General features: G+C 53.5%; 1 protein-coding gene across 6 annotated transcripts in view; it reads right to left on the bottom strand.

The window, feature by feature from the left end:
- Window positions 1–23,597, bottom strand: part of Tns1 (tensin 1) — a 185,641-nt gene extending 162,044 nt beyond the window's left edge. For all 6 annotated transcript variants that reach the window (XM_042679011.1, XM_042679018.1, XM_042679013.1 and 3 more), the window contains exons 1-3: window positions 23,533–23,597; window positions 11,745–11,859; window positions 739–776 (exon numbers count right to left, since the gene is read on the bottom strand). In XM_042679011.1, the coding sequence (XP_042534945.1) occupies window positions 739–776; window positions 11,745–11,859; window positions 23,533–23,565 (186 nt within the window). In that variant the 5' untranslated portion in view covers window positions 23,566–23,597. The remainder of the gene's footprint in view (window positions 1–738; window positions 777–11,744; window positions 11,860–23,532) is intronic.
- Window positions 23,598–24,365: the final 768 nt, after the last annotated feature.

Genomic DNA, 24,365 nt, shown 5'->3' with positions numbered 1-24,365 from the left:
CACCTGGACCCGCGCGCGCCCCTACGCCCCCCGGGGCTTGTGCCTTCACCTGGACCCGTGCGCACCCCTGCGCCCCCCTGGGCCCGCGCCTTCACCTTGACCCACGCGCACCGCTGCGCCCCTGCGCCCCCCGGGGCCCGCGCCTTCACCTTGACCCACGCGCACTGCTGCGCCCCCCCGGGGCCTGCGTCGCCACCTGGACCCGCGCGCGCCCCTACGCCCCTCGGGGCTTGTGCCTTCACCTGGACCCGTGCGCGCCCCTGCGCCCTCCGGGGCCTGCGCCTTCGCCTTGACCCGCGCGCGCCCCTGCGCCGCCCCCCCCCCGAGCGCGCACCCCTGCGCACCCCGGGGCCTGCGCCTTCGCCTTGACCCGCGCGCCTCCCTGCGCCCCCCAAGCGTGCGCCCCTGCGCCCCCCGGGCCCTGCGCCTCCACCTTGACCCGCGCGTGCCCCTGCGCCCCCCAAGCGTGCGCCCCTGCGCCCCCCGGGGCCTGCGCCGTCGCCTTGACCCGCGCGCGCCCCTGCGCCCCTCGAGCGCGCACCCCTGCGCCCCCCCGGGGCCTGCGCCTTCACCTTGACCCGCAAGCGCCCCGCGTTTTGCATAAACAAAGAGAGGAGGAGGGACGGCCCGGCCCCGCCCCGCCCCACCGGTGCCCCCCCTCCCTCGCCCACCCCCTCACCCCGGCCCTGGACCCCTCGCGCCCTCCCAGGCGCCTCCCGAGCCCGCGCGGTCCCTTACCTTGGCCTGGCATTTCCGATGACAGGAGAAGCTGCAGACTGCCGGCGGGAGAGACACAGAAAGAAAGTTTTAGCCGCAAGGTATGAAATGGAAACTCCACGGCTCTCCTCCCGCCCCGCCCCGGGTCGGAGGGGGCGGGGCTGGGGGCTGAGACCCTCCCCGCAGGAGGGAGGGGCGGGGCGGAGGCCCGTCAGGCTGGGTTCTTCCCTCCAGCCCCCTCCCCCCCAGCCCCCAGCCCCACCAGGGCAGAGGTGGCGGGGACCCAGGCCCCGTGCCAACCTCACCAAGGAGCAAGGGGCCTCTCCCCTTACAGCAGGCTCAAGGCCCGTGCGCACGCTGGTATGCACACACACACACACACACACACACACACACACACACACACACACACACACACACACACACACACAACCAGACGCCAGCATCAAATTTCCTATCAGGTTCCCAAAGCCTGGAATGTCCCCAGCCCAGCCGCACTGCCCCAGGGCCCTGGGACTTGCAAGGATTTGACGTCCCTGGGGTGGGGCAGAGGATTCTCTAGAGTAGGTTCTGGGCCCCAAGGTCCGGAGGGCCCCCGGGGACCTGTGGAGGCCAGAGTGGGGTTGGCACTGGTTAGACCACAGTGGCGAGGATAGGAAAGACCCAGACCCAGCAGCTCCTGAGTGGCCACTGCCAGCCGACCTTTCCATCTTACATTGGCCACCGGCCCTCACTTGAGACCTTCTCGAAGGTAGTCCTGGCCCAGCATAGCCCTGGGACTCAGCCAGTGCTGCAGCAAGGTTTTCCTCACTGCCCCTGGCCACACATGACACACCTCTCTCCCCACCCCCACCACGTCTTCTTTAAGGCTGGAGAACTCTGGAAGCCTCAGGCTCTGGCCTGAGTCTGGACCACCCTCACTGGCTCACATCTCTGGGTTAAGAAACTTCTCCCTTTCCATCTTAGTTTCCACCTCAAGGGCTCCTTCCAGGGTGTGTGTGTGTGTGTGTGTGTGTGTGTGTGTGTGTGTGTGTGTGTGTGTGTGTGTGTGTGTGTGTGTGTGTGTGTGTGTGTGTGTGTGTGTGTGTGTGTGTGTGTGTGTGTGTGTGTGTGTGTGTGTGTGTGTGTGTGTATGTGTGCACAGGCACGCAGTAGTCTTAATACTTGCTGAATTGAACGTGACTAAGGCTCTCCCGTAGAGTTTATGTACATGTATCATCCCACTCCACTCTCAGCCTTCTCCTGAGCTCTGACGCCTTCCAACATCTCCTGTTCAAACAAGAAAGCATCTCCTAGGGTCCCCCCTGGGCCTCCCCACCTCCGTCTAGACAGAGGAGGCTAGGACTCCATCTGCCTCCAGCCCACTTCACGTTTCTGACAGTTCCCAGAATGCAACATGCTCTCCCTTACCACAGGGCCCTTGTGCCTTTTGCTTCAGCTGTCTGGAGCCCTCTCCCTCCCCCTCACACTCCAGCGGGATGAACCCTTCTTCCCGGCAATCCATGCAGTCATCCCCTCATTCCTAGCCACCCAAAGCAGAGCAGGTCCAGCGCCCTGAGGCGTGCCCCTGTGCCTCGACCACAGTCTGAAGTCATGGTGGGGGAGGGGAGTGGGAGGGTAACTTCCATGGAGCTAACCTAGCTAACTTAGCTCCCCACACCAGACAGAAACACGAAGTCCACATCTGCCCACGTGTCTCATCCATACCCTGCAGCCAGGACCGTGAGAGCTTCAGGCCCTGGGGGCGCAGCATCTTTGTAGGAACTGGACCAGGGCGTCTTCTGGGCAGATCAGTCCCATGACATGGGCCCAGATAGCCTACCATCTCTGGGGAAACTGGAGAAGATGCCTGGTCTCCAGGCAGATCCAGCCTGGTACCACATGCATGGCTGGTCAGCAAACCGCAGGCTGGTGCCAGCATTCTCTGTGGTGGGCGACTTGGGCAGTGCACAGTACACAGTGCCCTCCCCCCATCCAGAGCAGCCTGGCCTCTTGCACAGTAGGCACACACTCAGTGAAAGCCTCCGGGGGAGGGCAGAGGGGGAAATCACTAGGCAATCACAATCAGGACCCTGAGGGCCCCCTGCACACTCCCCCAAACTCCCCCTGGAAGACAAAGCTCAGCAAACTGGGGGGAGGGGGACGGGATCTCCATCAGGTCGGGCCTGAGAGGCACCTACCTCCAACCCTAAGGAGACTTCCTGCAGTGTCCTCTCCAGAAAGCCTCCTTTACATTCTTCATCTTCTCCTGTCTTGGCCATGGGGCCATTAGAGTTCCTGTGCTCTGACTTGGGTCACTCCTGCTGTTGTCTGAAGCTCCAGAAGGCCAGGCCCGCTCTCAGGCCAAGGAAACAAGCAGTGTGTGTGGTCTAGGAAGGAGATCTGTGGAGCCAGCCTTGGAGGTGGCTCCTGGCCTTCATGTCCGGTCTGTCCCCTCCCTCACTGGCAGGGCCGAGTCTAGCCTGGATCATTAACGGCCCCCAAAGCCCCTGTGTGAAAGGCTTGGTCACCAGCGCACAGAGCTACTGGAGGTAAGAGTAGCTGTAGTGGGTGGGGCTGGTGATGGTTAATCTTGACTATCAACTTGATTGGATGGAGAAGCACCGAGGAGATGAACAATTTGAGGTTATTTCTAGAGAGGATTAACCAAGGGGGAATAGCTCCCCCAAAGTGGGCAAAGCACCCGTAGGCTGGGGGGCCCAGATAGAATAAAAGAGGGGGGATAAAGGAAATCTCCCCTCTCCCTCGCTCACTCTCTCTCACTCTCTCCCTCCTTACTCCTGGTCACCTTGAAGTGAGTATATGCCCAAATCCTCTCTACCATGGTGGACTATAACCTTTGAAACCAAGAACCAAATAAATCCTTCTTTGCTGAAGTGATTCTGTTCATGTATTTTGTCCCACGGGCAAAAGTCTGAGGAGGAAGTGGGGCTGTGGCTCAAATGGTAGAGCACTAGCTTTGAGTGAAAGGAGCTCAGGGGCAGTGCCCAGGCCCAGAATTCAAGCCCCAGAACCAACAAACAAAAGAAAGGGGGGGGGGGGGGGGAAGGGGAAGACTAATGAAAGAAAGTTACGTCATTGGAAGGTGCCCATGAAGGGAATATTGGGGTCTTGGCTCCTTCCTGTTTCTCTCTTTGCTTCCTGGCCACCATGAGGGGAACAGGTCATATACACCTACCACATGGAACCATGTGCCACAGGCAAAAAAACAGTCCAGGGCAATCACAAACTAAAAATGAGGCAAGGCCAGGCAATGGTGGCTCACGCCTGTAATCCTAGCTACTCAGGAGGCTGACATCTGAAGATCATAGTTCAAAGCCAGCCTGGTCAGCAAAGTCTGTGAGACTCTTATCTCCAGTTAGCCACCAGAAAGCCGGACATGGAGCTGTGGCTCAAGTGGTAGAGTGCTAGTCTTTAGCAAACAGCGCTCAGGGACAGTGCCCAGGCCCTGAGTTCAAGCCCCACAACTGACAAAACTCACCCAGCACTTGGGAGACTAAGGCAGAGGGTCTTAAGTTCAAGGCCAGCCTAGACTGCATGGCAGTATCTTGTCTCAAAGGTAAAGAGGGGAGACTATACAAAAATAAGCTTGTCTTTAAGTTGATTCATTTCAGTTATTTTTGTCACAGTGATGGAAATCTGACTAACACAAGACCCAAATTCAGAGAGGCTCTGAGCCAGAAGCAGCTAGCCAAGTCACTGTATAGTCCTGACTCTCAGAAATTATATGTAATAGCAATTCTACATTTAACTTAAATTGCTAATGCCAGGTGTGATGGCTCACACCTGCAGCCCCAGCTCCTGGGAGACAGGCATTTGGGAGGACCAAGGTTCAAAGCCAGCCCAGTTAAAGAGTTAGTGAGGGCTGGGAAGGTGGCTCAGTGGTAGAGCGCTCGCCTTGAGCTGAAGAGCTGAGAGACAGCATCCAGGCTCAGAGTTCAGGCCCCACGACCAGACTCCCCCCCCAAAAAAAAGAGTTAGTGAAACCCCATCTCAACACACAAACCAGATGTAGTGGTATGTCTACAGAATCCCAGCTATACAGGAGACGCTAGCTGAAAAAAAAAGTGAAGTAAAATTGGCCTGGGAGGAGGACGTTTCAAATGGTAGAGCCTCTGCCTAGCAAGCACAAGCTCTGACTTCAAAGCACAGTATTGCCAAATAAATAAAAATAAACTGCTAGCCAAGTGCTGATGTCTCACACTTATAATCCTAGCTACTCAGGAGCCTGAGATCTGAGAACTGCAATTCAAAGCTAGCTTGAGCAGAAAAGTCTGTGAGCCTCTTATCTCTGGTTAACCAGCAAAAAGTTGGAAGTGTAGTTGTGACTCAAGTGGTAGAGCATCACGCTTGAAAGATAAAGCTTAAGGGATAGTGCCCCAGAACTGAGTTGAAACTCCAGTACCAGCACACACACACACACACACACACATTTTTCAATAAAAAATAAATTTCTAATTCTATAGTGTTATTTGTTACACAGCAGTAGATAACCAATACGGAAACCAGAGCACAGGTTCCTACAGAAGCAAGAGGCCTATTGCTGGCTTGGCTTAGGAGCCAAGACCAGAGGCCATTACCAGGGTCCTCTTGCTCTATCTACTGCACACTCTTCTCTGTAGCTTCTTCTCCCTCACCCTGACCTTAGACCTACAGCCTCTGAAACCCAGTGGAAAACATATCTATTTATAACTTACCCAGCCTCAGGGATTTTTGTTACACACTGCACATCAAAAAGAAGAGGGAAAGGGAGGGGCTGGCAGTGTGGCTCAAGTAGTAAAACACCTGACTAGCAAACACAAGATCCTGAGTTCAAATGCCAATGGAAAACAAAACAAAACAAAAAGACTCTAGCAAACATACAATAGAAAGAGGGAAAGTCCAGTTCCAGTCCTGTAAACATCCTGGAGGCTGTTGGGAACCAGCTGGCCTGAGGGTGGTGGGAATGTGGCCCCATGGCCATGGGTACCATCTCTTGCCTGTCCTGGCACTGGGATTACAGGGCAGGGATGAGTTCTGTCTCCTGGCATCCTCCAGCTGCCTGGAGACTCCTAGCACACAGGTGCTCAGGGCCAGCCACAAAGGCCTTGCAGTCAAAATCATGCCCACAGCACCCTTCTGAGCAAGTGCCCTGCAAGACGCAGCCTCCATCCCAGGGGTGTCGCTGTCTAACCTACGTTCATGGGGACCAGGACCCCCGGGTTTGCAGTGGGTACCAGTGCCATCACACACAGCTAGTCACCATGGCCGCACACACAGCTAGTCACCATGGCCTCACACACAGCTAGTCACCATGGCCATCACACACAGCTAGTCACCATGGCCATCACACACAGCTAGTCACCATGGCCATCACACACAGCTAGTCACCATGGCCATCACACACAGCTAGTCACCATGGCCTCACACACAGCTAGTCGCCATGGCCGCACACACAGCTAGTCACCATGGCCATCACACACAGCTAGTCGCCATGGCCGCACACACAGCTAGTCGCCATGGCCGCACACACAGCTAGTCACCATGGCCGCACACACAGCTAGTCGCCATGGCCATCACACACAGCTAGTCACCATGGCCTCACACACAGCTAGTCACCATGGCCGCACACACAGCTAGTCACCATGGCCATCACACACAGCTAGTCACCATGGCCGCACACACAGCTAGTCACCATGGCCATCACACACAGCTAGTCACCATGGCCATCACACACAGCTAGTCACCATGGCCATCACACACAGCTAGTCACCATGGCCATCACACACAGCTAGTCACCATGGCCATCACACACAGCTAGTCACCATGGCCGCACACACAGCTAGTCACCATGGCCGCACACACAGCTAGTCACCATGGCCGCACACACAGCTAGTCACCATGGCCATCACACACAGCTAGTCACCATGGCCATCACACACAGCTAGTCACCATGGCCATCACACACAGCTAGTCACCAGTGCCATCACACACAGCTAGTCACCATGGCCATCACACACAGCTAGTCGCCATGGCCGCACACACAGCTAGTCGCCATGGCCGCACACACAGCTAGTCGCCATGGCCGCACACACAGCTAGTCGCCATGGCCGCACACACAGCTAGTCGCCATGGCCGCACACACAGCTAGTCACCATGGCCATCACACACAGCTAGTCACCATGGCCATCACACACAGCTAGTCACCATGGCCATCACACACAGCTAGTCACCATGGCCATCACACACAGCTAGTCACCATGGCCTCACACACAGCTAGTCACCATGGCCGCACAGGGATCGAAGCCCCCAGCTCCAGCCCGTGACCCCTGTGCCTGTCTCAGCTGGACCGCTGGGACTCTGTCCCAGGGTGACTTCCTGCCTCTCGGAACACAGGAAGCCAACATTGTTGGGATTTAAATGGCCTTTTCCTCCTGGCTCGGGTTGGAAAATGAGCGCAAAGGCTCTCTGTGGGGTTGACCCCTGCCCCAGCCACCAGCACTAGGGAGAGGCCAGCCCCACCGCCCACCTGGTCACCAGGCCTGGCCTGGGCTCCAGGTCTGTGGTCCTTCATTTTATATGTCAACTTGGCTAGACCACAGTACCCAGAGAGTTGGTCATACATTTTTCTAGATGTTTCTGCAGAGAGTTGGGGGGGGAGGTTGTTGATGGGATTCACATCAGAAGCAGTAAACTCTGAGTAAAGCACGCTATTTCCATCCTGAGGGTGGGCCTCACCTGGTCAGTTGCAGGCCTGAAGAGATAAAGACTAAACAAGAAGGAATTCTGCGGGCACACTGCTTTTGAACTGGAGCTGCGGCTCCTCCCTGGGTCTCCAGCCTGCTGGTCTACCTGCAGATTGGGACTTGCCATGCCTTCATAACCATCTGAGCTATTCCTTAAAGCTCCAGCTATCTCTCCATCCATCCATCCATCTCTAGATACCCACATCCTGTTCTGTTTCTATAAAGAACTTTTTGTTTGTTTGTTTTTAGCACCAGTACTGGGGCTGCTGCTGTCCCTCAGCTTTTTCACTCAAGTCTGGTGCGCTATTAATTAAGCCACATAGTTCCACTTCTGGCATTTTGGTGGTTAATGAAGAGTCTCATGGAACTTTCCTGACAGAGGCAGACTCTGAACTGTGACTCTCAGATCTCAGCCTCCTGAATAGCTAGGATTACAGGCATGAGCCACCAGTGCCTGTCGAACAAACTGCCTTTTAGAAAGGCAGTTACACCCTCCTTCAAATGCAGCCTATGGATCTATGGAGAGCAGAAAGAAAGATAGGCCTGGCAAGCAAAAACACCTGAAGCCACTTTTCATAAGAACAGTCACAGAATTAACGCTTAGAATAATACACGTAATACCTTGAGTAACATAAGACCTCGGATGAGGGAGGCACCATATAAATATACTCTAAGTAAGAAGAAGAATCCTAAATTATCTTTTCTGCTGCCTTTTTGTTTTGTTGCTGAATTGTTTGGGATTTTTTCCCCTTTGTTTTTGTTTTTTGTGCTTTGAGTCCAAAGCTGGCTATGGAACCAATCCTGGCTGAGAAATTGCTATTCTCCGGCCTCAGCATCTTGAATGCTAGGATTCTAGGCATGTACCACTAAATTGCCCCCAGTGTTTCCAAACTTTTACAGACAAACTGTGCAAGTGGCCACGTGTGTGGAATCCAAGTGATCTTGGCTGGCATTTGTTGGATTTGTTGATCTAAATGCTTTGTGAATATTTTCTTCTCTAATCCCCACAGCAACCTCAGACGATAAGGGAGCTGGTGCTCTTTGTCCCTTTTTGGGGGGTGGGGGGTTGTTATTGTTGTCATCGGTTATGGGGCTTGAACTCAGGGCCTGGGTGTTATCCTTCAGCTTTTGTGCTTAAGGCTAGTGTTCTACCTCTTGGAGCCACCACTCCACTCCCAGTTTTTAGGCAATTAATTGGAGATAAAGAGTTTCACGGACTTTCCTGCCCAGGCTGGCTTTGAACCATGATCCTCAGATCTCAGCCTCCTGAGTAGCTAGAGTTACAGGTGGGAGCCACCAACACCCAGCCACCATTTTAAAGGTGAGGAAACTAAGGCTCAGAGAAATGAAGCAGTGTGGCCAAATGCTCACTAGCAAGAGTCAAAGCTGAGATTCAAACCCAGACCTTGAGCCAAATGCAAGATTATGTCATTATCCAGCCTGCACAGACACGTAACACCTATAGCAAGAGGTGTTTGGATTGAAATGGACAGAGAAGAAGAGCAGAAAAGCACCTAGTCCAAGAGTCTGATGGGATGGGATGGGATGGGATGGATAGATGAAAGGAAAGGAAAAGAAAGGAAAGGAAAGGAGGAAAGGAGAGGAGGAAGACAGGGAATGGTGTGGATGGATGGATGGATTAGATGGATAGGGTGGATGAAGAGAGGAAAGAGGGGATGAGGGATGGAAGGGATGGGATAGACAGAGTGAGTGGGTTGATGGATGGAGGGAGGGAGAGGTAGGTAGAAAGCAGATGGATGGATGGGTGGATGGATGGATAGAGAGAGGGAGGTAGATGAGTGAATAGAAAGATCAACAGATGGATGTATGGTTGGAGAGAGATGGGTAGGTGGGTGGGTGGACACATGGACAGCTGGATGGATACAGGGATGAACAGATAGATGGAGAGAAATGTGGGTAGTTGCGTGGATGGGTGAATGAATAATGGGTGAATGGATGGACACACAGGGAATAGGTGGGTGGATGGATGGACAGAGGGGTGGGTAGGTAGATGGATGGGTAGACAGACAAATGGGTGGATGGATGGGGGTAAGAGGGTGGATGGATGGACAGGTGGACGGATGGAGAGAGAGATGGGGAGATGGGGCGGTGGGTGAATGGATAGAAGGAGTAAGGAAGGGATGAATGGGTCATCTATCTACGTCATGACACCAAACCTCCTAGTTCCAAAGCACAAAGACCTGGTCCACCCCATATCTCCCAACAGCCCTGCCCTAAACCTGGTAACTGCAGTCTTCCAGATGAGAGTATGGGGCTGTGGACCGCTAGCCAGAAGTCATCTTCCCTGTTGGCTTGCCAAGCACCTTCTGTAGCCCAGTGCTGACACCTAGTGGCGGCTATGCACTATGGCCCTGGCTTTCTTGCTTCTCCCTGCCAGTGCCCACCCACAGCTGCCAAACCAGCCTGGCCACCCATGCTCCCTTCTAGTTCACACCAGCAGGGCCAGGCTGGGGGTCAGGTGACACCAGAAGCCACTCTCCCCAGCAGGCATCCATCCCCTGTCACCTCAAGCCCTAGGACATGGATCCCAGGACCTCTGCTGCCTCTGTTACTACGCTGCCTCCCACCACAGCACTAGTGGGGTCTCTTTTCCCACTCACCGCGGGGGAGGGGAACTGGAGAGGAAGGGAAGAGCTGGAGAGTAATTTGTGCAGCCTCAAGGGGCACAGCAGCACTGGGGCTGATACATAGACAAAAAGCTGGAGTCTTTTCGCAGCCATTCTAAATCTCCAGGGAGCCTCTGCGCACTCCCCTACCCCACACTCTTGGGGAGCAGGCGCCACCGTGTGGCTGATGTGAATATTGCAAAAGATCCCACTGGTCCAGTGTGAATGGTAAACCCTGGCCCTTTGTCCCTGGCAAGCCTTGCCTGGAATACCCTCCATACATCCGTCCACAAGCGCTCACTCATACACACAATTCAAGACAAATGCTCTGACCTCCAGCTTCCAGCTGATATGCTTTCACCCCCACGCACCCCTAGCACAGACCCTGAAAACTCCATTCCCACCCAGCCAGCGGTGTGCAAGAGACAGGACCACCTGTGGCATCAGTTTCCTCATCTGTAAAACACGGATGAGACGCTCCCTCTCCGGGTGCTGTGACACTGGGTGAGATCGTGCATGAGAGGTCCTGGAATATTGTTGCTTGCACTCAGGACCTGGGCATAAGGAAGGGGCAGGGGGCGAGGCTAGCGGGGACAGAAGCACATGAACCAAGGTTCCAGAGAAAGGGAAGCGCTGTGCTCATTTGGCGTAGTTGGCATAACCGGCCTTTCCCGCAACTGAGCAGGGCACAGCTGGTTTATGGGTGGAGTTTGGGGGTGGGGACACAGGGCAGAAAGCAGGGCAAGAGCTGAGCCCCAAACCAGGGACACGATGTAAGTAGACTCACATTGATGAGCTCCGTGGGAGCTGGTGAAGAGGGTGGACGGGAAACCGGAAGGAGCCAGGGGGGCGGGGAGACAGAGGCAGAACTGAACTGGAAGCTCAGTGGCTCAGCTGCACTGGGGCCCCAGTGGTTGCTGGGAGTGGGGAGGAAGGCATCAGGCAGGACCACTGGGCGGGTGATGGCGTCACAGGGTGAGGGAAGGGCCCTCCGCTGGTTTCCTGGGTGATTAGGGACATGACGCAACCAGTAACAGCCACAGCTCAAGCCCATCGAGGAGCGCATCAGCACAGGACCTGCCGCCGGAAGCTCCTTCATCAGCTCTTTTACTGTGTGTCAGTCATGGGGCTTGAACTGAGGGCCTAAGCATGCTCCCTGCGCTCTTTTGGTTAAGGCTAGCCTTCTACCACTTCCAGGTTTCTGGCAGTTAATTGGAGATAAGAGTCTCGCAGACCTTCCTTGCCCAGGCTGGTTTTGAACTGCAATCCTCAGATCCCAGCCTCCCGAGTAGCTAGGATGACAGGCGTGAGCCACCAGCGCCTGTGTCCATCAATTCTTAAAGTCTCCCCAGCCTGTACCCAGGGGTGAAGTATGCGTGGCTTCTCTCCTTTATAATACTTCCTGTGCCACCCAGCATCCACACGGCCTCCATGCAGCCTCCACACCCCAACCCCGCGCCACTCGCACGCATCTGCCCGCTCTCCACATACCACACCGCCACCCTCCCACAGTCTCTACATGACATGCCTTCCACACTCTCACAGGGGACCACACAGCAAGTTCAAATGGCATGGATGTGCTCAGCACAGCCCCAGCCTGCCCCAGGCCTGGCCAGCTCCCCAGCTCCACCCCCCCCCCCCACACACACACACACACGGCCAGCCAGATGCTCACCTTTGCAGGTACAGCCCTCGCGGGTGATGGCCTGCCGGCAGATTCCACAGGGCTTCACCTTCTTAAATGTCTTCACCTTGAAGTGGTGGGCCTTGGGGGCCTCCAGATCCTCGGGCTGAGGGAGAAGAGACATGGGTCAGAAGGTCAGGGGCCCCAGGAAGGCATGGCAGTATGTGGAGAAGTAGACAGCTGAGGAGAGGGGAGAGGAGGCCAGACAAAGAAGGAGGCGTCCAAGGACCAAGAATGGAGCAGGAGTGACGGGCTGCACATCGCAGGCTGTCAGCCTAGCAGGGGTGAGTGAGCAGGTCTAGACAATAGCTGAAGACCCAGCACCAGAAGTACAGCCCCTCCACGGCTGCCACTCATCACTTTTTGGTGTTTTTGTTGTTGTTTTGTCAGTCATGGAGCTTGAACTTGGGGCCTAGGTGTTATACGTGAGCTCTTTTGCTCAAGCCTAGTGCTCTACCACTTTGAGCCACAGCACCACTTCCAGTTTTTCCGATGGTTAAATGGAGATAAGAGCCTTCTGGAGTTTCCTGCCCAGGCTGGCTTTGAACCTCCATCCTCAGATCTCAGCCTCTTGAGTACCTAGGATTAGAGGCATCAGGCACCAGTGCCCAGCTTCCCTTTTCTTTTTCTTTTTTATTTTTTTTGGGGGGTCCGGTCGTGGGGCCTGAACTCTGGGTTGGGGTGCTGTCCCTCAGCTCTTCAGCTCAAGGCTAGCGCTCTACCACTTGAGCCACAACGCCACTTCCGGCTTTTTTCTTTTTGCGTATGTGATGCTGAGGAATCGAACCCAGGGCCTCAGGCATGCAAGGCAAGCGCTCTACCACTGAGCCACCTTCCCAGCCCCCCCCCCTTTTCTTTTTAATGTCATGATTCAGGCATGGCTTACATGCAGTAAGGATGCTGAGTTGAAATGCACTGCTTAATTGGGCTGGGAACAGGATTCAGGGGGTAGAGCGCTTGCCTACCAAAGCTCTGGGCTCAAATCCTCAATACAGAAAAAACAACAAGGTTTTGCTTCATACAAGTTACACATGTGCACCCCATGTTTCCCACGCCCCAGAAGGCTTCCCCTCGACCCCTCCTAGTCAATGACAGTATAGATACTAATAAGACTTCTCTGTCACCAAGGAGGCGTTTTGCTAAGCTTTTAAACGTCATAGAAATGGAATTATGCAGTCTGTGCACTCCCGTGCTCCTTCTTCCGACAATGTTAATCTGAGAGATGCACCGCCCCCCCCCCCCACTGGCGTAGGAAGCAGCGGGTTCCTTCCTTTTGTTGTTACTGTGTAGTATTCCCTGGTATGAATGTCACAAGTGTATCTATCTAGTCCACGGTTGATACTCCTTAACCTCTAGCCCAGGTCCCCAGCATGCAATTACCCTCCACTCTCTCCTGCCCTCTACTCCTCCCATCCTCAAGGGCAGGTAGCCTCTCCTATCTTCATTTTTATTTTTTATGCTTTGCATTATGAAAATACACAAACACAATTGTTTTGGACAGTGTTGAGACTGAAGCCCAAAGCCCTTGCATGTGCTACTGAGCTATTCCCCCAGCCTGATGAAAATGTGATTTGCTAAATGTCCATTCTGTTGTTTTTATTTTCAATCCTGTATTATTATTATTTTATTATTATTAAGACAGGATCTCATAGGTAACCAGCCATGAAGACACACTTTTCCCATGGTCCCCCTGTCATCCCATCCAAATGTTGGAAGGATAGATATGTGCCTCCATACCCTATAGTAAGTTTCCTAAGTTATTTCATTGGCTTGTTTGTTTGTGGACTCACTGTAGAGTTAAGTTGGCTTGAGACTCATGATGCTCCTTGCCTCTGCTTCCTGAGTGCTGGAATTACAGATGTGCATCACCTGCCCAACTAAATTTCCTATTTTAAACCCTGTCACACTCAGCTTGATTTCCAACTTTAAAGTATACCAACTCACACATGAAAAGAAAAGCAGGACGGCAGGATGTTGTTCCAGGACCCTCTGGGCCAGTCCCTCCCCCACCTTACACAGGCCTCGGTATCCCTTCCAAATAACACTGCAACCTTCGAGCTCTTTCCTTTGTATCCACACATGTGAACCCACTGTAAAATGTGTAGACACTGTCCAGCCTGCAGCCCAGCCTGGTCAAAGCACTCAGGGAGGCATCTTCTGCCCCGGACATTCCCCTAACCTCAGCCCCCATTCTTTGCCCTGTGAAGAGCCAGTGGGCACAGAATAGCAGTTCTCCTCCTCCTCCTCCTCCCAGGCACAGACACAGGAGCCTGCACCCTGCTGCGCCCCAGAGGGGGCTCTGGTCTTCCCGGTTCCCTCTCCTTGCCTGGCCCCAAAGCCCCCTACTCTGAGGCAGGCACTGGAGGGGGCAGGTTGGTATGTCTGATGGAGGAGGGATGGCCCACACGTTCAGTATGTCCAAGACTCAGAAAATCTGAAGACAAGGCAGAGGGGCATCCTGGAAGAGACGACACCATTCAACCAGGGAGAAAAGCAGATGGAAAGCCAGAGAGAGAGAAAAGGCAGACAGAGACAAGAGGCAGAAAGAGACAGGGGAGAGGGAGCAGACAGCAAAAGAGCAAAACCACAGACAGCAGAAAAGAAGACCGAGATAAAGACACAAAGAAACAGACACCAACAGGTCCCCGCTGAGAATAAGAGAGATGAGATAGAGTGTGCAGAACCTAAGAGAGGACTTAGGATCAAAGACAGACAGACAGACAAAGGACATGGGAGCTCCCCAAGGCCAAACCGGGAAGATCTGGACATCAACATCCATCATGTCTGCAGTGGCTTCCATGAGTCCCTTTGTGCTATGAAGAAATCAATGAATAAACTGAAAGTGGGATTGAAAAAAACTAAATAAGAGCATTTCCAGAATCTTAAAGTATCACAGACAGGGGTGGGGTGGGGAGGGAGGTGTAATAAGATTTCCTGGCGGACCCTACTTCAAACAAAGTTGATGATTAAAATTCAATTGCCCAAAAGGGACTGAGGAGAAGTCAGGTGTATTTAAGAGGGGGTGACTGAGAGCCAAACATCACTGCGCTGTTCCTGCCAGAATGCTACAACTGAATGTAATCAAGAGGACACATCAAACCAACCAACCCAAATTGAGGCACAGTCTACAAATTAAATGGCCTGGAATCTTCTAAAGTGACAACAAGGTCATGAAAGTCAAGGAAAGGCAGAAATTTCCAGAATGATTCCAAACTGCAATATATATATATATATATATATATATTTATGTGTTTATATATACTATAAGCACACATACACATATATGTATATTGTGTATATATACATACCACATACACATATATATGTATATATGTGTATGTATATATATATGAGTACAACTGATGAAATTTCGATGAGATCATGTTATCAATGTCACCTTCCTGATTTTGACGGCTGTGGATTTGACTTTGCGGCAAATTGGGCAAGTATTTAGATGAGGGAGGGCGCTTGGTGCCAACAACACATTCTCAAGAAGTTCAAGAGTAAAAGTCTTTATGACACTCGAAATGGTTTCTGAATTCCAAGAGACAGACAGCAAAAGTCAAGGCAAAGGAAGCCAATAGGTTAAATGGGGAAGCAAGGATCCCCCTGGGCCTGGGGCTCAGCAGCACCCCCTAGTGGTCATGATGGGAAGCAGCGCTTGCAGGGCAAATCCACTTGGAGGCCCCCAGATTCTGATGGAGTATTTCAGAAAGCTGAACTCAGCCAGCTGCAGACCACAGCGGGGTGAGGGTGGGCTCAAGGCACTTCCCAGCTCCAGGGGTGCCGCAGTGTCCTCCACCCACCAAGAGGGGCAGTAAATCCCCTCTCTCCCCTGTTTTCCCACCTCAACCACTGGCTGGAAGATTCAGGGATCCCAGCCCATTGAAGAACAGGGAGAGAACTTGGGGTCCAGTAAAAAGGCAGGAACCCCAAACACCCCTAAACATTCCTCTCCCACCCCACTCATTCTAGAGTATCCTGAAAGTACCTCCCCAGACCCCAAATCCAACCATTCCCCCAAAGCCTAGAACGAGAGGCCTTCTCCGGAAAAGCACAACGGACTGGAACGTTCACTCAAAAGAGAATCCTTGCAGCCCACTGAGCAGATGGGCAGCACATGGAACCTTCCAGACTGTTAAGTGAATGCCAGAGTCTCAGTGTGCCTGTCCTGCCTGCCTAGCCTTATAAAATCTGAGTTGTACATATCTGTAGGTAGGCAGGGTTCAGTTACCCCTCCAACCTTCCTCAAACCTTGAAATGTACTGCCTGCATGCCATTCCTACCCTGTCTGCTGCACTGACTCCTACAAGCCAGACTCTCACGGCTGTGTGGTCTCCAGAGCATCAGCAGCCTGTTCTGTGGACACTAAAGGCCTCCAAGGGAGGAGGCAGACCTCGAGGCAAGGACGAGGAGAACTCAGCACACCTCAATTGAGTTTGAGCCAAGACAATGAACTGGGTGCCTGGCTACTACCCTGCTCCCCACCTCTCCTCCCAGGGTTGCTCTGCAGGTACAGGCAGAGGATAGAAGTGAACCCCATAAAGAAAACGAGCCCATAAACTGCAAAGTGCTATGCAAGTGCGATGGCTTGTTTTGACAACTCTCATGGTTTTCCAGACAAGTAGCGGACAGCCTTGGGGAAGCCCAGCTTGGCCCAGCCCTGTCCCTTGCTGGATTAGCTGGCAACACTTAGGGACAGGAAGAGGGGGCGTGGCCCCAGCAGGGAGTGTCCAATCTGATCAGCCTCTGCTTTCCTCAAGAGCCAGTGCCCAGACAAAGGGAAGGGGTCCAGCCTGGAAGTCATTCTGTCCAGTCCTATGACAAGCCCACCCAGCAGCAGAGGACTTTCCAGCCCTGAGGGACACCCTTCCCTCCCTCTCTCCAGCCAGCCTGCTGGCCAGAGCGCCCCAAACCACAGGGGTGTGGCACAGCTGGCCAGACAGCCTTGGCCAGAGGCCTTAGACTGGGGTGGGACACGCAGCTTTCTGGGCCCGCCCTGCCCCATGGGGCAGAGTGATGGCAGGGGTGGGGGGATTGTGAAAGAGATGAGTGACAGCCCCCAGGCTCCTAGAGCTCATAAATCCCCCCTTGCACACATGCATATGCACATACACACATGCACGCATGAGCAAACACACACATACACACACACAAAGCTTTTCCAACTTTGCCCAATATGCCGGATGACAAGGGAAGGTCAGTCTGGGGAAGGGCACAAGCCTGGAAGGTCAGCTCTTCCCTCACTCTGTGCCTCAGTGTCTCTTCACCCCTAGGCTAAAAGGCCTAGTGAGTATCCAGGGCACCTCAAGTTCAAGCATTACACCACCAACCTCCCCCGCACCGACCCCATTACTCTGTCTCACCTTTACTTACACACAACGCCCCCCCCCCCTCCCCCAGCTCCTAGCCAGCTAATGGTCTGTCCATGTCCTTCAGTCTCAGCCTGGGTGGAAAACTCTGACTCACTCTCAACTCCTCCCTGCCCTCCTCCCCGCTCCCCGCCAACCACTTGCCAGGTCCTGGGAATGATGCCTTTTGAATTCCCTCCATGAACTGTCCCTTGCTCTCTGTCCCTTGGGGCCTCCTCACCTCTGCAAAGGGCACTGCAACCGCCCCACCCCCAACACAGAAGCCCCCCAGAACTGTCAGTAGCATAGCTACCACTCTGGGGGACCCATGACACCCCATTCACCCCCAAACTGCACCACTCTTCTTCTCTTTGAAAAGTTGAGAAGCTTTGGAAAAGATGAATGCACATACATCCTTCTGGATCCACCAACCGTCCACGTGGTGTTCTGTTTGCTCCCCACCGTCCTCTCCGAGACACACAGGAACGTCAACAGCAACGCAGCCCACAAAGGCCCATTATCTCAGGGTCTGTTTTTAGATTCAGAATCTAAACTCGATTATGCACCACGTTTTGTGGCCTTTCATCCTTCAATCTAAATGCCTTGTCCATCTGTGTTTGGTTTGCTTTGCTCTGCTTTGGTTTTGGCAGGCTGGCCTCCATCACTCAATCCTCCTACTTCAGCCTCTCAGGTGCAGGGATCACAGGCAGGCAATACCAACCTAGGCTTTTATTTGTCTTTGATGCCGCTGAGGGCTTCAAAGATGTATCTGAGAAGGTTGTTTTGCAGGATGCCCTCCCCCCTCCAGTTTGGGTTATCTACTTCCTCAGGATTCACCTGGGCTCATGTCTGGGCAGGGGAAACTCCTCAGCCTTCCCTGCTTTCTTCAGTGGCTCTGAAGAAAGATGCTGTAGCCATCTTGGAAGTACAAGTTGAACTTTCTTGTGTCAGAGGCCTCATTTGCCCTGGACTCAGGCCCCAGCTCAACCTTCACCCCTATTCCTCAGGGTGAAAAATTCAGAACTCTGCCTTCTACAGCTTCCTGTTAGAGACCACAGCCATAATCAGCCAACTGGATTGGCTATTCTGACCCTGGCACCCAACACGGACAGTCACCATCTGGGTCATTCATTGGGAGACCTTCTGGAACTCATACCTGCTTGCTTTAAACTCACCTGTTAGAATTCCCCTTGGGAAACCTGTTTGGACAATGCCCCGCTCCCCAATAAGAATTCTGGCCCAACGGTCCTCTCCCTCTCTCCCTGCCCAAGCTCCCTGATCTGATCTGTGTGTGTGTGTGTGTGTGTGTGTGTGGCCTCTGAGTATACAAGTAGTTATAAAATCTCTGTGGCTCTCCTATGTGTCTCCCCATCACTGAAGGGCATTCTCTGTATAGAAAGATCCTCAATGAAAATACCCCACAGCCAGGTGCAGTGGATCACACCTGTAATCCTAGATACTCAAGAGGCTGAGATCTGAGGAATGTGGTTCAAAGCCAGCCCAGGCAGGAAAGTCCATGAGACTCTTCTCTCCAATAAACTATTCAGAAAAAGTCAGAAATGGTGTTGTGGCTCAAGTGGTAGAACACTAGCCTTGAGCCAAAAAAAAGCTCAGGGACAGCACCCAAGCCCTGAATTCAAGCGTCAGGACTGGCACAAAAGGAAAAGAAAAAGAAAGCTGGAGGCTGGTGGCTCATGCCTGTAATCCTAGCTACTAAGGAGGCTGAGATCTAGGGATGGCAGTTTGAAGCCAGCCCAGGCAGGAATGTCCAGTGAGACTCTTATCTCCAATAAACTGCTCAGAAAAAGCCTGGGAAGGAAAGGTGCCAGAGGCTCACGCCTGTAATCCTAGCTACTCAGGAAGCTGAGATATGAGGATTGCAGTTCAAAGCCAGCCCGGGCAAGAAAGTCCATGAGACTCTTATCTCCAATTAACCACCTGAAAACTGGAAGTGGAGCTGTGGCTCAAAGTAGTAGAGCACTAGCCTTGAGCAGAAAAGCTCAGAGATCATTCCCAGGTGCTGAGTTCAAGCTCTATGACTGACCAAAAACAAAGAAAAAGAAAGAAAATACCCCTTCCTCCCCAGCAAGCACTTGGGGCAGCCTGACTGCTCCTCTACCTGCTAGCCGGGCGCTTCCAGGCAAGTTCACTTGACCCTGTTCAGTCTCACTTGACTACGTCTGTTAAAGAACTAATAATTATAACCACCCACGGGTGCACCTGTCATCTAGTAGAAACGAGCTGTGCCTTTCATCCTGTGTATACAGGACTGATCCATCAGGTGACACATGTCTGCCGGACCGCCTGCTCCCTGTCCTCTGTATCCTGTGACACTCAAACAAGTCTGAGGACCAAACTGAGTGCAGTTATTCAGAATATAGTTACCCCATAATGATCTAGCTATAGAGGAACAGCACACGGTGGGGAGAGGGGGGTATAATGTTTTATTTATCACGTGGGCTTTCCCCCCAAATTCCTGACCTCTGAGGTCACTGGGAAGGTCACCCGAAATTGTCCAAGGATATAGGCCAGTCACAGAAAAGTAAAGGAACTTGCTGGGACCATACAGCTAGTGGGGCAGGGCCAGGATTTGCACCTGGGAAATCTGGTATGCAAGTCCTCACTCAGATACTGCAGGAGATGACAACTCGTGCATTTGGGTGCTTTTAAATCTTATTCCTGTGACCCAATTCATTGACCCGAATGAAGTGCCCTGACCTGAACAAATCCCAGAATAGAAAGAGCACGGGAGGGGAAAGCAGCAAGTCACACTCGGTTCCGACTCCCCCTGGCCAGTAGCCATGAACCTGAGCGGGCCTAGGACAGTGACTGAGTTCTTAGCATATGCAGGACATTTTGCTAGCTACATATGGATCAGCCATTTATAACCTAGCAGCCCAGACTGGGAGACACTCAGTAGTCTAGCACTTTGCCTAGCATGCATGAGACCCTTGAGTTCCAATCCCCAGTAGGGCAAAACCATACACATACAAACGGGTCAGGCACTGGTTGCTGGCTCACACCTGGAATCTTGGCTACTCAGGAGGCTGACATTGGAGGACTGTGGTTAGAACTTAGCCCAGGCAGGAAGGTTCATGGGACTCTTTTCTCCAATTAACCACCAAAAAGCCAGAAGTAGAGCTATGGCTCCAGTGTTATCAGCCTGGAGCAAGAAAGCTAGGGGACAGTGCCCAGGCCCTCAGTTCAAGCCCTAGTACCAACACACACACACACACACACACACACACACACACAGAGAGGGAGGGGGGAGAGGAATGTAGGGGCTCCAGTGGACCCTTCTACCAAAATGTGTACTCAGCACTGGGCAGGATACCAACTCCCAAAAAACAGAACACATCATTGTCTGCAGCTGGAGGTGGCCTTAGAGAATTGTGTCAACATTTCTGTGAGGTCCACAAAGTTGAGTGACCAGCTCTCAGCTGCACGGCTTGCTCAGGGCAGGGCTAGGGTTGCACTTGCCCCCTCCCAGCTCCCCTCCTGCCTTGGGCCTTTCCTCTCCATTCTGAGAGCCGATCAGCCCCCTCCCCCGGAAGGAAGGGCTCACAGCTCCAACTCTACCCACACCACATCAACACGCTCAATTAATAGGCGTGTAATTATTTTCTAAATAAACTCTACTTGACTGTGTAATAGCAAATGGAAGCATTTGATGGGAAAATCAAGTTATGCATAATATATAGCTAGGCTCCCCAGCTAATAAAGTGGTTTTTATTCCTAGAGGTTGTTAGAGCTCTGTGCTACAGATGTGCTATTTTGTGGACAAAACATCTGTAGCTTCCCCAAATAGAGACATAGGAACATGCATGCATGCATGCTATCTCCTCCAGACCGTGCCTTGATTTACCTCCCTGAGCCTGCAGATCCAGCCAGTTCTTGGCTGTCCCTGGACAGTCAGGAACGACACAGACTGAGTGGAGCCCTGACCCATCACCTTCATTCCAGGCAGGAGGTTGTGACTGGGTGCTGGATCCATGGAAGTGCATCATCTCCATCTCACCCCAGCCTGGAATGGGTATATTAGCCCCTCCCACTTTACAGGCCAGGAAACTGAGCTTCAAGATGGGAACTGTCTTACTTAATACCACCCAGTGCTAAGTGGTGGAGCTAGGAATTGAACTGAGCCCTGTCTGGTGGCAAAATCCACGTACTTCTACCCATCACTGGTCACCTCTCAAAACAATCTGAAATCCAGGCCCAGGTGGCTCAAGTCTGTAATCCTGGCTACTCAGAAAGCTGAGATCTTAGGATAGTGGTTCAAAGCCAGCCTGGGTGGAAAAGTCCATGAGACTCTTAGCTCCAATTAACCAGCAAAAAGCTGGAAGTGGAGGTATGGCTCAAGTGGTAGAGTGCCAGCCTGGAGCAAAAGGCCATGCAAAAGGGTGAGGCCCCACCTGGCACCAATGGTCACGCCTGTTATCCTACTACTCAGGAGGATGAGATCTGAGGATCATGGTTCAAAGCCAGACAGGGCAGGAAACTCTGTGAGACTCTTATCTCTAATAAACTACTCAAAAAAAACCCCCAAAACTGGAGGTGGTGCTGTGGTTCATGTGGTAGAGTGCTTGCCTTGAGCAAAAAAGTCTCAGGGACAGTGCCCAGGCACCGAGTTCAAGCCCCAAAACTGGCAAAAAAAAAAAAAAAAAGTGAGGCCCTGAGTTCAAGTCCATTACTGGTACATGCACATATACACACAACACACACACAACACACACACACACACACAATCTGACTCTCTGGCAATGTCTCCAGGCCCCCCAGAACCCCTCTGCATGATGGGTGCCACTGGTCCATCCATCTTCTGCTACAAATGCACCCCCCACCCCAAGCCGGCTGAGGTCTGTTCAGAGGGAGGAAGGAAGCTGCCTTAGACAGCTGGAGGTTAAATAAGAACCATGACATGTCAAGACTGCCTGTCTGTCCAGCGCACCTCCCCTAGCAAAGGACCATGGGCCAGTGGCAGCAACAAGAGGCAGGCACGAGGAGAGATCAGGGAGGGAAAGGACAGAGGGAAGATGCAGGCTCCTCTGGTCTTACAGGCACTGGCTGCTTCCTCGCCCCCCCCCCCCCCACCACTACCACAACAGGAAAACAGATGGGGAAAGCCACTTTCCCCCAAACCCCACAGCAGGTGAGGCCTCCAGAGCCCCAACAGTAGCCCCTCAGCCCTGAGAGTCCCGCCTGTCTGTGCTACAGGGCTGCCTCAGTGCCCACCTCAGCACAGATGTGAACTTGGGCACAATTCCCATTTTACAGATGGCACCAACAGCCCAGCCAGGCCCCTGAAGCCTCTTCTATACAGGTAGCCCCAGGCTCCTTCCATCTGTTATCAGACCCAATCACCCATCACCCAATCCCCTTACTCCAGGCTTTGTCCCCCCTTTGCCCTCTCTACCCAAAGTACCCCTGACTGCATGTCTGCCTTCTCATAACTGTCCTCAGCCTCAGCTTGCTGACACCCCCCCACCCCCACCCCAGGACTGCAAGGGTAGACAAGGGAAAGGGGCAGGAACTACCACATCTGGATCCTGGGCCTGCAGCCCCTCCCCCAAAGCAGCTACCTCTCTCTTAGACCAACATAAACCTCAGCCAGGGATGACTTCCTCGCCCTCCTGACCCCGCCGCATGCCTTCACCCAGCCCAGACAGCCCCCCTCAGAGCGCCTCGGAGGGAAGGGTCTCCTCCCGGCCCTGCCCCCACCCCTCCCTCAGCACTGGGCCCTCTCCCATCCCCCCCTTCCCCAGAAACCTCTGCCCATGACTAGCCTCTAGCCTTTAACCCTTCCCACATGTGCCCCCCCCCCCCCGCAGACCTGTCTGTGTATCCTGGGGTACCCTCACCCCCACACAAGCCTTCCTGAATCTAGGGTCCTCAGGGCTGAGGGAGGTCTTAGTGAAGACAGTGGGAGGGGATGCGAGGGGAGGAAGGCACGGAGGAAGGGACCGAGGTGGGTAGAAGCTGAAGTTGAGTATGAAAGTGATGGAATCTGGGCTATTCCAGATCTCAGGTTCTAAGTGAGTATCCGGGTCCTCCAGACCCCCAACGCTGACCCGTCCTCAAGCCGCTACACTGAGTCATGGAGGGAAGCTGAGATTTTTACCCCACTGGGGAGGAGGAAGCAGGAGAGACTCTTAAAAGAAACAAACTTCTCCATGACGTCCTCCTTCTCCCAGAGCGTAGACTCGGTCGGCAGGGCTGGGGGAGAAAGGGGTCCGTACTGACCTCTAGAAGCAGAACCAGAGCCAGAGTACTGGTAAGAGAAGATATTCAGACTGAGGGCTGCTCAAGCGGACCCTACTTCCATACCTTCTGTAGGAACCCCTTTACCCCAACCCTCCCCCCGCTCCAGGCTCTCAGCTAAAGGATGGAACTGGAGGGTACAAGCTCGGAGCTAAAACAGCCAGACCTACCCACAGCATGCAGGAGAGACAGATCCACGTCATCTTCAGTGAGTCCTCTCCCTCAGTCCACACAGGGCCCTGCAAAGGGCTCCCCCTGAGCTCGGAGCACCCACAGAGCAGGCAGAGAGCGCGCAGAGTCCTCTGGTGCTGCGCTCAGCCAGCATCTGGGCCTCCAGCTCTCTTCCCTCCTCCTCCTTCTCCTCCCTGCACTCCACCCCCCTGTCCCAGCCTCCTCTCTCCTCCCGCCTCCCAGGCTGCACTGGTGGCTTGGGGGTCAGAAGCTTAGCTTGGCATGAGGCAGAAAGAGGACGGGACCCGATGCAGGGCCTCCTGAAGCCACGGCTACCCCCAGATACAGAGCCACTGGGAGTCCTGAAGTCCCTTCGGTCCTCCTGATCTGGGGCCAGGATTGTAGCCCTAGGGGTCTGCTCCAGAATGTACCAGACCATGGAGCCACCGACAGACCCAGGACAGCACAGTCTGCACCCCTGGGGTCTCATGGGCTCTACCCCCAATTCCCTCTGGCCTTGGAACACATAGTCATTTGAGCACACGCAGCTAGGACGACCCTGGCGCCCAGAGGCAAGCTCCTGGCCCAGGACAGGGCAGGCCTGGACACTGGAGACGCTGGGGAGAGGCAGAGGCCTGGCCCTGCCCCCAGGCCATGGCCTGCATCCCAGTTTTGTTTTTTTCCTATTTCTTTTTTTTTCCCTCCCTCCCTTCTTTCTTTCTTTCTTTTCTCCAAACATCTGTCCCAGCCCTTCCTGCCCTTCTAAAAGCGAGCCTCGCTCCAGGCTCCCGCCAGAGTCTGTTTTTCTTGACTGTACCCTGGGCCAACATTT

This window comes from Dipodomys spectabilis, unplaced genomic scaffold (genome assembly GCF_019054845.1).
Source record: "Dipodomys spectabilis isolate Male_0828 unplaced genomic scaffold, ASM1905484v1 ptg000051l, whole genome shotgun sequence".
In the NCBI taxonomy this organism is placed as follows: Eukaryota; Metazoa; Chordata; class Mammalia; order Rodentia; family Heteromyidae; genus Dipodomys; species Dipodomys spectabilis.
This window is presented reverse-complemented; position numbering and strand designations above follow the sequence as displayed.